The following is a 13,720-nucleotide window of genomic DNA, read 5'->3' as shown; positions in this document are numbered from 1 at the left end:
GCCTTTTTTCTTAAACGTACATGTATTATGTTTTCTTTCACTGCTGCAGGTGCGAGCTGCTCCTCCTCCACCCAAACAGCACCCCCGCCGACCGCAGGAGAAGAGCGACAAGACAGAGGAGGTGGAGATCACACTGGTGTGACATACAGACAAGCTGCCACGTGGTTCTAGAGACAGAAATAAACAAAAACAGATGACAGACATCCTACAGGCTGGGGAACTGAACTGCTCTGAACTGAAGTCAGCTTAAACAAAGGGATGTGAAGTAAACTGAACTATACCACGTCCGACGTCTCTCCACATCTTCTCTCGTCCTCAAGTTGAGGAGGAGAGCAAAGAGGGGGGGGGGGTCATGACAGAGTATCCAGTTGAATAATCTCCATATTAGCTTCCTAATGAAGTGCAGCAGTAGCCTCCCCTACATCCCTTCACTCTCCCCCGTCCTTCCATTCTTGCCTTAAAACGTTACCTCATCGGGCAGCAAACCAGAGCACACTAAAGAGGAGGAAGAATGTTTAGACATGAGGTGTGATAGGGAAAGTTAATTTTGTTACGCTTACTTCAAGATATTGTAAAGAAGTTTATCTCTGTACGTGATCATTCTGCTTAGAAAAAACTCTTTTTTTTTCACTCACTTGCTAACAAATAATAATAAAATGTGAACACTTATGGAGCCCTGGAACTGACAAGTTATAGTTTTAGTATTTAAAGAGTCATAGGACAAGTCAAAAATATAACGTAAAAAAAGGATTGTAAAAGGAAATGTACAGTATTATACTTTTTAAATATTTTGAGCAATGGAGAGGAGTGTGTGGCTAGCTTGCTCAACTGACAACACTGGTAGCTAAATACTCCAGCAGCCTTTAAGCTAGCTACTTAGCTGAAGCTAACTGTCTTCATAAAACTACACCAGTGCATGTTATGTTAATTATCCATATACCGTACTCCACACTGCTGCAGGATCACAGCAAATTATAAGTAGCTACAGCATTTTAATCAGCAAACTAACACTTACAAAGATATCTAGCAAGAGCTTGGGACTTTTAAATTTAGTTTATTTCACATTTTGAAAAATTTGATGTTAAATTACATATTTACAAAATGTTGAGGATGATAAAATAAAGTCCAAGACATTTTCTACTCTGGTCCTCAACTAGAGAAACGCAAGATGAAGTGGAAGATAATGTCTCCTCCAAGTAGCGTAGCAAGTAGCTCGCTGGCTAAAATGCTCCAGCTTTTGTTAAAAAAGTTTGTACACTAAATGTGTGCGAAGACCAAAAAATATATAAAAATTTATGAGTTGAAAAATAAAATCAGCAAGTGAAAGATAAATAGTAAATAAGTAGAAATAATTTATTTATGTTTTTGACTTATCTGATATCTTTTTACAATAGTTTAAGTGTCGGGGCTCTATAAAAAGTAAGCTTGATGAGGGTGAGTAATCATAAAACTTGCCAAACAAGTTATGATTTGGACAGAGAACCCCCCCCACCCAGCCCTTCCCTTGCCATATATAATCCTTATCATCCTACGTATTCAATGTGTATTAGTACAGTACATTACTGTTGTCATAGGAATGTTATACACAGTATTTCATATAAACTAACTCAACTGATTGGAATACAATGTCTGATATGTAGTAGACGTTTTATCTTCATCTTATACTGAAAGGGCATTGTAAATACAGTTTAAAGGAGAGATGAAAGAAGAGAAGGTAAGAAGGGGATGACAGAAAAAGAGGCAAAAAGGAGGCTGGATCCTTCTCTCTGCTCTTTTCTCCACCTCTTTTCACACACTTTCTTCATCTCCCTCTTTTCTCTAATGTCTGTTCTGTCCATTGACAGTCAGTGTGAATCAGTGGCTATCATTTACACACACACATTCATTTACATTATATTAGGCACACATTGCTATATCTTCTCTCATTCTCTCATTGACCCTCTCTGTGCGTCTATCACTGATTGGCTCAGGCGGCGGCGGCTGGTGCTTTCAAAGGCACTGACATTGTTGGTATTCACTATGTGGTAACTAAGAAGTGTTTTATTTGAGATGATATAGACACTGATGATTTTGGGTCTGAAGTTTTTTATTAATCACAGATTGAACTGTATAGCTTTTAACCCTACAGATCATATCTTTCATGTAAATTCTGTTCATTTATACAACTGATACCATAACATATATCCTTGTTTAGTTGAAACGCATTACATTCGCAGGTGTTATCTTTCTGTTGCCTTGCGAGGAAACTCCATCACATCACTTAGTGAGTGTTTCTTTTAAAACAGCAGAGAAAACATCCATAAAAAAGAAATGAACCTTTAATATTTCCATCCTTAGCTTTTCCTTTTAATTAATGGTGTCAGTAGAAAGTGATGTATAAACCAAATACATCATGCTAAATGGACAGAACTAGCAACGGACATTCATATGGCGCTAAGTACAATTATGTTTTTTTTTTTACTCAAAGTAAATAAATCTTCTCCCCTTAAATACCCTTCAAGCCTTTAAAACTCCGTGCCTAAAGGGCAGTGTAGCACTTTTATTTATTTGTACCTTTCTTGGAAAGTAGCAGTACCTTAACATGGCATCAGAATGGATAGAAAAGACTCTGATGAATCCCTGCAGTTTAATACAGATTTCAGAGTTACTCTTTTTATTTGGCTTATGTGAAGCCTTTTTATTTCAGTGTGACTGATGTGTGAGATAGAGAGGTAATTGTTGGCAATGTAATTTTATGTTTTCCTAAACTCATACACACAAAACAAAAAACATGATCATAGTGAACGATGTTTTTAAATGAAGACTTGAGGAGAATGTGGGTTTATGGTCTTGAGGTGAACCAGGCTGTTTGTGTGTGTGATTGTTTAAAGGAGAGAGGATCAGATCTGTGTTTGACTCTGAAGATGTAAACATGTGTCCCAGTTCCTTCTTCCATATTTATTTTAAACAGGGTTTGATTTGACTGACTGATTACATTATCAGGATAAAGTATCAAAGACGTCAATACAGATTTAAAATGTCCTTGATTTTTGACAGTGGTGTTAATGGACAATATTGTTCCAAAAGAGGTGAGCTCCTTACAGCTGGAAACAGTTCAATCCAATTGATCCCTGTTGTGAGACAGCTCCAGATACAGATGTTACAGAAAACTCAAATGGATGTATTCAATCTGTGTTGCTTTCTCTTTGTTAAGTACATTACACGTCATACTTCAAAGTGTCATCATAGCACATTTCCTGTTGGTATGCAACTGTAAAGTATCTGAAATTCTTGTATACTTAGTGCAAAAAAGTTTGAAGTATAATGATTGGAATAAATTACACACTGTATTAATATGTAGTATGGAGTTGTGCCACAGCTTATTATAAATAGAGAATCTAAAACTAAAACTAAATCGGATCTAGGCTCAACTTGATTGGTCTGCTTTTTACAAGGAGGAGGTGAATTATGTCGGATAAAGAAAAGTGATGCAAGAAATGAAGCTCACACTAAAATAAAAAAGTTTCCTGCATCATCTTCCAAAAACAACATTGTGTGTAGCATCCACACGTAACAATGTTGAACATGCTGGAATTGGTTTCCGTTTCAGATCCAAATTTCTACTCGCCTGCTGTTGTCCGACTCTTGTGACAGTGCAGTCAAGACGACTTGAGCAGCAGCCTCTCCTTCAGCTCTCTCGCTCTCTCTCATTTAAAATGGGTTTAAAACTTTGTTTTTGAAGTTTGTGGTTCACCGCAGGGCCCCACCATAAATACTCAATCAGTCTTTCTATCAAATGTAAAATGTAGGACTTTTCTTTTGCCAGTTGCCACTTTGACCAGGATTATCTTCATTTTTTTAACAGTCCCTCTGGTCCAATACAGTGTTGCATTATTTGGAATGAGCCTGTTTTGTATTTTTATGTATTATATAATTATTTTATTTTTTATCCTTCGATTTGGAGCAGCCGCACAGCTGCTCTTAATAACGATGTGGTGGAACAACTGGCCTTCTCTCGCTTCACAGACTGTTGCCATGGTGACAATAATGAGAACAGGTGCAAAAGTCTTTCTGCATATTATTATTGGCTGTACAAAAAAAACAAAGTTTGTATTTATTGTGTACAAATGTTAATTAATAAAATAATTGAAATTGAATTGTGCTTATTTTGTTGTGTTTGTGTGTGATCTTCTGCCTTCCTGAATGTGTGTGTGTGTTGTGTAGATGTTCCAGTCTCTAGATGTGGGTGTGATCGTGATAAGAGACTCTCTAAACACCCGAGGCAAGTTTCCTGACTGGAGCGGGAGGGGAAAGAGGAACGGAGCAGCGGAGTAGCAACTGGGAACTTTTTATTTGGGTCATTGAATATGTTCAGGCTTAAAGTTTTCAACCCTTATTTTCCCTTCATTTTTTATTTATTTTTTAGCAATTGGCCATGTGCTCCAGTGGAAAACAAATGGGCTGGTCTCCCTTAAATTCAACCTGTGTGAAACTCTATCTGTGCTCCAACCCAGACGGTACGTAGAAAAGTAAATCATGTTTTTATGTTTATGGGTTCTTTGGTCATGTTTTTTAATAGTTGTCTGACTAGACATTTATGTTGTTGATGTTTATGCTTCATATAGATAGTGTTGTGGAGCGCAGAGCGCTGAGAGAGAATGTGTTCCCCAAATTAATAGAGCACTGTAGAAACACACTGGGACTGGAAGTCAGGGTGAGTACACATTTATTTTCTCTAAACCTGCACAGAAAACACTTAAATTGTAATTGGATGTGTGTTGTGTATTGCAAAGGGAAAAGGTATTTGTTTTTTTCTTGTAAGGTTCTACTTATTATTATTATTATTATTATCACCACACTTTAACACTTATTGCATTGTCAGAACCGCTCACACTGTTCATGACTTCTAGGAGAAGCATTCAGCTGTGGTTCCCTGGAGGAAACAATGTCATGTCTTACTTTATTTAAAATTTGTGATAGAAGTTGCATACACACTGTTTATGTTTACCGTTGTGCGGCTCCAATGTTGCCTTTATTCTTTCAATTGGATGAGCAACTGAAACGTGCATCTTTTTCCAAATAAAGACTGAAATTTCTGAATCAAAAGTAGATGTTTGTATGACTCCAACTTTAACTCAACCTTGACATTTTCAGCAACAATTCATTTCTGAATTTTGTTACATTTATTTGTTTGTTTTGTTTGTATAAATGGAAGCGCTGATGCTTTTAAAGAGGTTAAAGTCCTGAGTTAAAATTACCATTTTGTCAGACAAACAGTACAATAAACAAAAAATCCGCTTACAACATGGAATCAAACTATCTAACTATTCAGAAAGCCGCAACCAGAAAACTCATTTTCTGTCAGTCGCTTGTCAATTGTCTCTTTTTGTAGCACTATGACGGACAGATTCAAACTTCACTAAGACTCCTCTGTCTAGCTCTCACTCCCGTGCCAACAGTGAAATACAAAAGGGATATTATTTGGTAGTTTATTGTGTGTGTGTGTGTGTGTGTGTTTGTGTGTGTGTATGTGTGTGTGTGTGTTTTTTTGTGTGTGTGTGTGTATGTGTGTGTGTGTTTCCCCTGTATTCTTTCACACTATTCCCCTGAATCCATCTCTTTCAAAGTGTGGTCAATTCTACTCTTTGTCTAATAAAAAATCACCTTGGGGGCAGTTCAACCAGCATATTGTTCCCTCTCTTTTCAGCCATGTGTGTAGTTAGAGATATGAAGGATTGTCATATGTTACTGCACCCCCACCTGGACAATTGTTACTGTACCCCACTATCTACTTTTCATTCAGTCATCTCTCTCAAGATTGTTTTAACCATCATTGTGTGTGTGTGTGTGTATATGTAAAGTTGATAGACCCATTTGAGTCCAGTGATCCCAGTCGTTGGCCAGATGAAAACACCAGACAGCAGCTGATTACAGAATGCAGAAAGAGCTCTGCAGGACCTTTTTTACTGGTAAATAAATCCTCAGTATAGAAGTGTATATTAATACAGCAATTAAATTAAATCTTTGTTTGAGTAATACAGAGTGGCCGGCCAAGTTGCTAATCGGTCCCTGTTGAGCTTTATGAACCCATCGACACCAATACGAGAGTGGACTAAAAAGTATGCATCCCCTGCTGCTGTACCTTGTGTGTCCACATGGCCGTGCTGAAGGCTCTGATAGGACATCAGTATGGCACAGCCAGTCTGCCCCCCCAGGTGGAGGTGTCAGAGTACCAGCTGCTGCTGCAGGAGAGCCAGCGGGCGGGCGTCAGCACCCAGGAGCTGGAGAGAGTGTATGAGAGGGACGAAAACACCATCCCACCCTCCTACATGCTGAGACCTTCACACACCTGCTGTCCTCAGGTGATTACACTGAACCTCTCAACCTCTATTGTCTTCATTCATTCCAATTCAATTATGATAATTACAACTCTCTTGTTAAGCAAACAGGAGTAGGTTTGTCCAAATGCAGCTAATTAAATGTGAAAACAAATCATGATTAATTCCCTCTTATTGAACAATAAGAAAATCCCCTACACAAATAATGCTTTAACTACAATAAACCATGTGAGGCATTTAGAAATATGAGACTGTGGTGCTGTTTTTTTAAAAGGTGTCCAACTGTTTGTTGTCCAGCAGGCAGAGGTTAAGGACAAGGAGGAGATAAGGATGAAGGCTAAAAAAGAAGAACTGAGGAAGATGCTTCAGACCACTGTGAGTCTGTGTGTCCACAATGGTGTTATGAGCCCAGAGAGAGCCTGTAGCTACTACAGATCAGGTGAGATATGTGTGCGTGTGTGTGTGTAGGGGTAGGACGGGGGGGTTGCTCACTGTTGAAGTATAATCTGATGTGTGCTTTGCTGCTTCTCTCCAGGCCTCGATGCGGATCTGAGATTTGCTCTGGCCAACAGTCCTGACAATGACATTACCAGACGTGGCCTGGTTTATGTCCACAGAGTCAGTAACGCAAAACCAGAGAGACAAATGAAGTCACAACTTCAGTCAGAGGTACATATACCATGACCATAGAAATAAAATGGGGATCTCAATACAGCCCACTTTTACCCTTATCGGTCAATTTTTGACAAAAGTACTATTTTCAAGATCTTTTTTTATTTATTTCTCCTGGTTTTCTTTATTTTTAGAAGGAAAACATAGTTATCACAGCTGATAAATCACCTTTGCAAAGTACTATACAAATCCAAGACAGATGGATTTTGATTAACGTAAAGGTGATTTAAGCAAAAGATGAGTCATGCCTCCATCAATGTGGGGAATTTGCAAAATGAGTGCTCTCTATTCCCTTTTTTGTAAAGGTTTATCTAAACATGTCTTAAATTTAGTATTATTTAATCTTTATTTTACCAGGGAAAAGAATCACATTGAGATTATGATCTATTTTACTCCTGTTCAGATAAATGGGATTTGTGTTGACAGACAAAGGGAGATGTGTTTGAAATACTGTATCTCTGTTATAGGTTTTATAAATGAAGGTTAATTTTTGTAGTATAGTAAACTAAATAGGAAACACACATGCAGATTGAATCAAAAGTGTCACGGAAAGTGATTAAAATACCCCCCCCCCCCCTTCTTTCCTGTATTTTTAGTTTGCTACCTCTGACCTAGGGGCAACGCACACTGATGGACAATTATTAGCAGAGCTTTGTGACAACTTCCTCCCCAGTCTCATCTCTTCCTCCCAGCTTCTAGTCTACACCACAACCACAGAGTGTGACCGTCGTCTTGGATACACGACAGCCAGGAGGCAGGGCTATGCCGAGTCTCTGTGCCAGCAGGTGTACACTGACCTTGTGGGGTTGATTGACAGCTCAGGCATCTCAGCATATGCTGAAGGCTCTCAGCTCGCTGATGCTTTGGCCAGAGAGCAGGGAGAGCAGGAGGAGCTGTGTGACGTCCTGTCTCGACTTTATGACATCATTCGGCCGGAGGAGAAACAGGTCGGGATGAAGCCGTTTTTCTGGCTGGTTTCTAAACACAAAAACACAGCATTTAAATATTTTTTTTTTTACTTGGCAGTGTGAAGGATTAGGTTGATGTTTATTGTGTGGTACACACTGATGAATGGATAATTACATTCAGTACTTTATGGTTGACCTTTTTACCAATTCAAGGTAACTTTTTGAATATTTTGGGACATGCTCATGGAGCCAAACATTTAAGGTGCAACATTACACCAGAGTTTCCTTTTTATTTGCTGTAGGTCAGAGCCTATGTGGAGCAGCGTGAGCAACTGGTCCCACTAGTGGTGACAGGAGGACCATGCACAGGAAAGACAGTTCTGCTGGCACACTGTGCTCAACAGGTAAGTGGACTACAGTGCATTGTGAAACTCACTTTAATTTCTGTCCTGTTTTTTCCTAAATTGATTAGATCCTTTTTATTTTTAGCTTGAAGCACTAAAACATGCAAACAATTATAATTAATCAATTTTTCTGTGATTGTAACTTTTTCTCATAATCAAATGAATTAATTGTTTCATTTTTAATTTCTGTTTAAACCAAAAATTCCCCAGTGGTTCTAGCCTCTCAAAAACAAATGTTTTCTGGTTTTTCTGAGTACTGTAGTTGGGTTTTGGAAGAACAAAAAAGACATTTGGATAAACGCCATTGGATCCTTTGAACACTTTTTATAACTGACATATACTGTAGACCAAAGAATGAATAGATTAACCTGTAAATAATTGTCAAATTCCTGGATAATGACAATAATTGTAAGTAAGAGATTTAATATTGATGGTAAAGAGAAGCGTTTTCGGTTTCCTGGCAGCTTTATCAAGATAAATTACCCATGTATAAAAGTTATGACATGTGCATTGTAAGACATGAGTTTGATAACAATGTAAAGAAGTGTTTTGTCTCTCTGTCTCTCTCCACAGATAAAGTCTTGGCTACCAGACTGTGATCCTGTAGTGATCACTTATTTTTGCGACCTGTCAATCGACCCTTCCCCAAGGCACCTGTTGTTGAGCCTGTGTTCTCAAATTGGCGATAGATATCACAGTGAATGTGGCTCTGAGCAGTATCCCAGAGAGCTGGACAATCCCAGCTGTAGCCCGACATCCAACTTTTGTCTGTCCAAGCTTAAAGAGCGTCTCTCATCCCTCCTCTCTTTCATGCCTTCCACCGAACGACCTCTGGTTCTAATCCTCGATGGCCTGGATCACATCGGAAACAACTTTGGACTTCACATCATGGAGAGCCTCCCGTCCCCGCTTCCTCCCAGCGTCAAACTCATCCTCAGAGTCTCCTCCAAATGGACACAGGTCCTGCGAGACATAACCCCACAAAGAGGTCCACTTCAGTGTGTGTCAGAGGGCAGAGAGAAGGAGGTAGGATATGTGTGTGTTCAGCTGGGATTGGTGGACAGGAAACAGTGTCTGGAGATGTTGGCGTCACTGCTGAGGAATTCAGGGAGGAGAGTGACATCAGGACAACAGGCACTGGTGAACCGGGCGCTGACTTCCTGTTGTCTCACCCTCTACGCTCGACTCCTGCACCTACACGTCTCGCACTGGCACTCTGGTACGACTGACTACAGCCAACGGTCAGACAGATTCACCCTGAGGTCCCTTTAGAATGGGCCAAGGGTCCTGAAAGATTTGTTTCCAATTTTATTTTTGATTGTATTTAATCATGTTTTATTGTATAAAAACATGGTTAACATTTGCATTAACTACAATTTTCAAGTGACATTTTCAAATGCCTTAAAAAGGATAGGAAGATATGCAGTTCAGTGCAACACACTTTCTGCCACTCAACTTTTTCAGCCATCAGAAATAACTGTAGGATATTTATGGATAGATATATAACAGAGCTCAAAGAAATGCTAATACATTACAGGCTTCAACCCAGTCTGGTTACATCACATTTCTCACCTTCTGTCCCCTTTTCTTCTCTCCTCATCAGATTCAGATGTGACTGAGTCGTCTCTTCCTGATGGTGTCCATTCTTCCATTTCTGCCCTGCTAGATCGCCTCGAGCAGAAACATGGCGTCTCTATCGTGGCTCGTGCCGTCGCCTACCTCACCCTCTCCAGGACTGGGCTCACGGAGACTGAGCTCGCCGATCTGCTATCCAGTGACCGAAAGGTGCTCACTGAGTATGTTCAGCCGGTAGAGAGCCCTCCCTCCAACATAAGAGTCCCGCTAATCGACGTGGAGAGACTTCTACTGGATTTGAGGAGGTTTCTCATTAGAAGGAAAGTTGCAGGGTCACATGTTTTGTTCTGGGTGAGCAGGCATTTCAAGCTGGTGGTAGCAAGGAGATATCTAGGCACTCATGAGGTGAGGAGGGAGATTCATTCAGCAATGGCGGACTATTTCAGTGGCGGATTGTCTTGTGAAGTTGCAAAACCACTTCTTGTAAAGCAGAAATTTGCACCAAATAAGGACACCGACCAAATGGAAATAATCATAGACAGGCAGCCGTCCAGCCAGCCATTTGTCTTCGCCTCTTCTTTCAGAGAGGTTGGCCGAGTGAACCTGAGGAAGGTCTTAGAATTGCCGCATCACTTGCAAGGAAGTGACAAATGGGAGGAGTTAGAGCATGGGCTGTTAATGTCTATGAGGTTCCACCAGGCCATGGTTCAAGCAGGACTCCTGGACGATTTGGTAACAATGTTGGAAGGTGAGGAGTGGTCACCCCACTTCGGTTTGTCAAGGGAAAGAGCAGTCCTAGCAAGCATATTGAAGTCTTATACTTGCTTACTGCAGAGCTCCCCACTGCAGCTGCCCTCGGTGATGGAGACGAGCCTCCCGCCTTATCTGGAGGTATTTCCTGCTCTCAAAGGTTATGCCAAAGAGATCCAACAGGAGACGAGGAAAAGAGGAAGCGGATTAGAAGTAGCACTTTGCCCCGCCCCCTCCTCTGTTCCCTCCATTCAGTGTTTAAAGTGTGTTGCCAAAACTAGGGATGTCTCAGTTAGAGAAGCAGCAGGGACAGAGTGTGGGATTGTAGCAGAGATCATGGATGATGGCATGGCTTGGATTTGGAAAGGCTCTGGTTGTGATGTAGTCAAACTATCACTGAGCTGTAAGCAGGAGGAGCTGAAGTTTGCAGTAGTGAAGAGCAGCTGTCAATTCATGCTGCTTTCCACACAATGTAACAAGATTTTCTTGTGGGATGTGACCGGCCCAGAAATGTTTCTGCAGGTTAGGGACCCTTTGAAAATAGAGTTAAGCCAAAAAACATCAAACAAAGTTGAGGGGTTTGTTACAAATCAGAAACTGTTATTCATCTGGTGGAAAGATGAGACTTTTGTGAGTGTGTTCGACATCTCCAGTGAGATCTTGACTCATTTCCAGTGTCAGAGCTGCGTGACCTGTGTGGTTTGCTCCTCTAATGGCTTTTACATGTACTGCGGGCAGATGGAGGGCACAGTGTCCATATTTGACACCAACACCAGCAGCCTCCTGGCCACTTGTTCAAACTCAAACCACAATGCGATCACATCAGTGATCCTGTGTGAAGAGAAGGGGGAAATGGCATGTGTTGACAGGACAGGGAGTGTAACCCTTTGGGATGTGGCAGCCAAAGGAAACTCACCAAGACTTGTCACAGAAAGAGTTACCGAGGAAAAATCTAATAACGTTCTCAATGTAGACTACTCACGTGAAATTGACACTTTATTGGTGTGTCAATCTCACCAGGTTGCACTGTGGGATATGTGTGACTGGGAGCAGTGGGACCAGTTCTTGGCGCCACAGGGGAGGGCCTTCAATCAAGCTGTCCTCTCTGAGGATGGCCACTTTTTCCTGGCATTGTTAGACACCTGTCCCCTTGTCTTGGTGTGGAAGGTCAGTACAGGGGACTGTGTTCTCTCCTTAGAAATAAACAAACGGCAGCCACATAAACTCCTCAAAATGGCCTCAGATATTGTTTGTGTCGCTGATGATGGCTGCCTGACAGTATGGGACTCTGGGATGATTTATGCTGCAGGTTCAGCTCCAAAAATGGGGTTTGGAGTGACAGAAGTGGTGGTTGAACGAACAGGGTTCTACACCTCTGATGGGTCAGAGACCGTGTGGAGATGGAGATCAGAAACAGGGCTTCCACATGCTAACTTCCTACACGACGGTCCTGTGGAAAAACTTTGTCTTTCTCCAGATGACATCCACCTTGTAACACTCTCAGCAGGGGAAATATACGTTTGGCAGACAGAGACAGGTCAGAACATCCTGCGAATCAGAGGCAGCAGAGCATCAGAAGTCCTGATCACGCCAAACAGTAACTTTGGGGTGAGTATTTCTGAACGAGGGATGTCTCGGGTTTGGAAGCTGGCACAGGGGGGCATTGTGTGCAGCATACACCCGTACCTGTCTGATGCCCAGGTGACGCCTGAGAGCACCTTCCTTATTGGCCGTCGCCATGGAGATCTGTTAGCTGCCAGTCTGTGGTCAGGCTTGATCAGCAAGCGTTTCTCCTGCGCGGAAAGCTCCGAGCATGTTGTTGCTTTCCGCACACTTTCAGAGCACCTAGACTTTGTGGTGGTGATGGCTGCCTCAGGGGCGGTGTACACCTGGAAACTAGCAGAGGAGACGCTGTGCAGGCACTTCCAGCTGCCTTATAGGTTTCACTGTCAGCCACAAGACTTCCAAATGTCCTCTGATGGGAGCTACGCCCTGCTGTCCACTGATACTGAAGCCATCCACCTCTTGGACCTATCTCAGGTTAGACTGTGCTCATTCAAGGCTGAGGGTCCTGTCATTAAAGCTTGTTTGGATCAAACTGGACACTATGCTGCCTACATTTCCTGCCCCACCACCACCCTGGAGAAAAACTGTGCCGGTTACCTGCACACAAGGCCCGTCCTCAGAGTTTTAAGACTAGCAGATGGGGAAAGAATAGGAAGTGTGTGTCTGACTAAGAATCCGTTGACCCTGGTTATGTGCGAGCGGCACTGTGTGTTTGTGGGCTTTGATGACGGTTCTGTAGGTGTGTATTCAATTTTAGATGACAATGGGGAGGATTTGGTCAGGTGCAGAAAGAAGCTGAATGGTCAGATGAAGTGCTGCCCTTTTGACAGAGCATTCACCTGGTTACCACTAGCAACCCCCAATATCACATGGCCTTAAAATTATTACAAGCTGTTGTTTGACTGTGCTTTTAAAATACATGTATAACAAATGTGATAGCACACATGATTATATGCACACATGTATACTGTATGTATATATTGAAGTAAATACAAATACTGTGTACATTTGTTCTACACTCCTGGAGATACTGCAGAACCATCTGTTTCATTTCAGTTCTTTAGACCATCATGATAAACTCACTGCAGAAAAACCAACCCAGCAATTAAGTTTCATTTCTGTGAAAGCAAAACCAGATCAGTTTGATCATTATATAGCCTGCATGACACAGAGATCATTTACACACATTTATTTGTAATAATCAAATCATGTATTATAAATACACTGTCTGTATCTCGGTTTCTACAACACATTTACTGTAAGAAATACCGTCCAACTGCCAGAAATGATAGCAAGTAATGTAGCATACTGTCTTTAAATGCATACTGTCTTTAAATGGTAAAAAAAAACTCGAAATGTTTGCCTTTTATTAAATGAATAAAATACTAGGCCTACACGTTTTTGTTCATTTTGATCAGTTCACCTAAACTTATTATTATCTAAATGCAGATATGTTAAGTATATTAAGTTAAGTACTAAAATAAGTTGTAATTTACGAAAATAAAGTTTAAAGGATGAGTAACACATT

General features: G+C 41.1%; 2 protein-coding genes across 5 annotated transcripts in view; both read left to right on the top strand.

Annotated features, from left to right (window-relative positions):
- The window catches only part of LOC117940495 (F-BAR and double SH3 domains protein 2-like), a 56,307-nt gene extending 53,217 nt beyond the window's left edge, over window positions 1–3,090 (top strand). For all 3 annotated transcript variants that reach the window (XM_034865762.1, XM_034865759.1, XM_034865766.1), the window contains one exon: window positions 50–3,090. In XM_034865762.1, the coding sequence (XP_034721653.1) occupies window positions 50–142 (93 nt within the window). In that variant the 3' untranslated portion in view covers window positions 143–3,090. The remainder of the gene's footprint in view (window positions 1–49) is intronic.
- Window positions 3,091–4,248: 1,158 nt separating this feature from the next.
- Window positions 4,249–13,390, top strand: LOC117940398 (NACHT and WD repeat domain-containing protein 2). Of its 2 annotated transcripts, none has more exons than XM_034865713.1 (10): window positions 4,249–4,496; window positions 4,605–4,693; window positions 5,841–5,948; window positions 6,150–6,341; window positions 6,618–6,756; window positions 6,853–6,986; window positions 7,586–7,936; window positions 8,200–8,301; window positions 8,875–9,520; window positions 9,905–13,390. In XM_034865713.1, exons 1-10 carry the CDS (start codon window positions 4,415–4,417, stop codon window positions 13,069–13,071), a joined length of 5,010 nt encoding a protein of 1,669 aa, XP_034721604.1. In that variant the 5' UTR covers window positions 4,249–4,414; the 3' UTR covers window positions 13,072–13,390. The 2 variants fall into 2 exon arrangements, with proteins under 2 accessions (XP_034721604.1, XP_034721597.1); XM_034865706.1 differs by having other exon boundaries at window positions 6,615–6,756.
- The last annotated feature ends 330 nt before the right edge of the window (window positions 13,391–13,720 follow it).

Source organism: Etheostoma cragini, chromosome 3, assembly GCF_013103735.1.
Source record: "Etheostoma cragini isolate CJK2018 chromosome 3, CSU_Ecrag_1.0, whole genome shotgun sequence".
NCBI lineage: Eukaryota > Metazoa > Chordata > Actinopteri > Perciformes > Percidae > Etheostoma > Etheostoma cragini.
The sequence above is the reverse complement of the archived record's forward strand: the minus strand, read 5'-3'. Positions and strand labels throughout refer to the sequence as shown.

Coding starts and splice junctions, on each gene's coding strand:
- LOC117940398 (XM_034865706.1), top strand. CDS start 4,415: ATGTGCTCCAGTGGAAAACAAATGGGCTGGTCTCCCTTAAATTCAACC. Junction 6,757..6,852: donor CTGTAGCTACTACAGATCAG/GTGAGATATGTG, acceptor GCTTCTCTCCAG/GCCTCGATGCGGATCTGAGA. Junction 6,987..7,585: donor AGTCACAACTTCAGTCAGAG/GTACATATACCA, acceptor CTGTATTTTTAG/TTTGCTACCTCTGACCTAGG.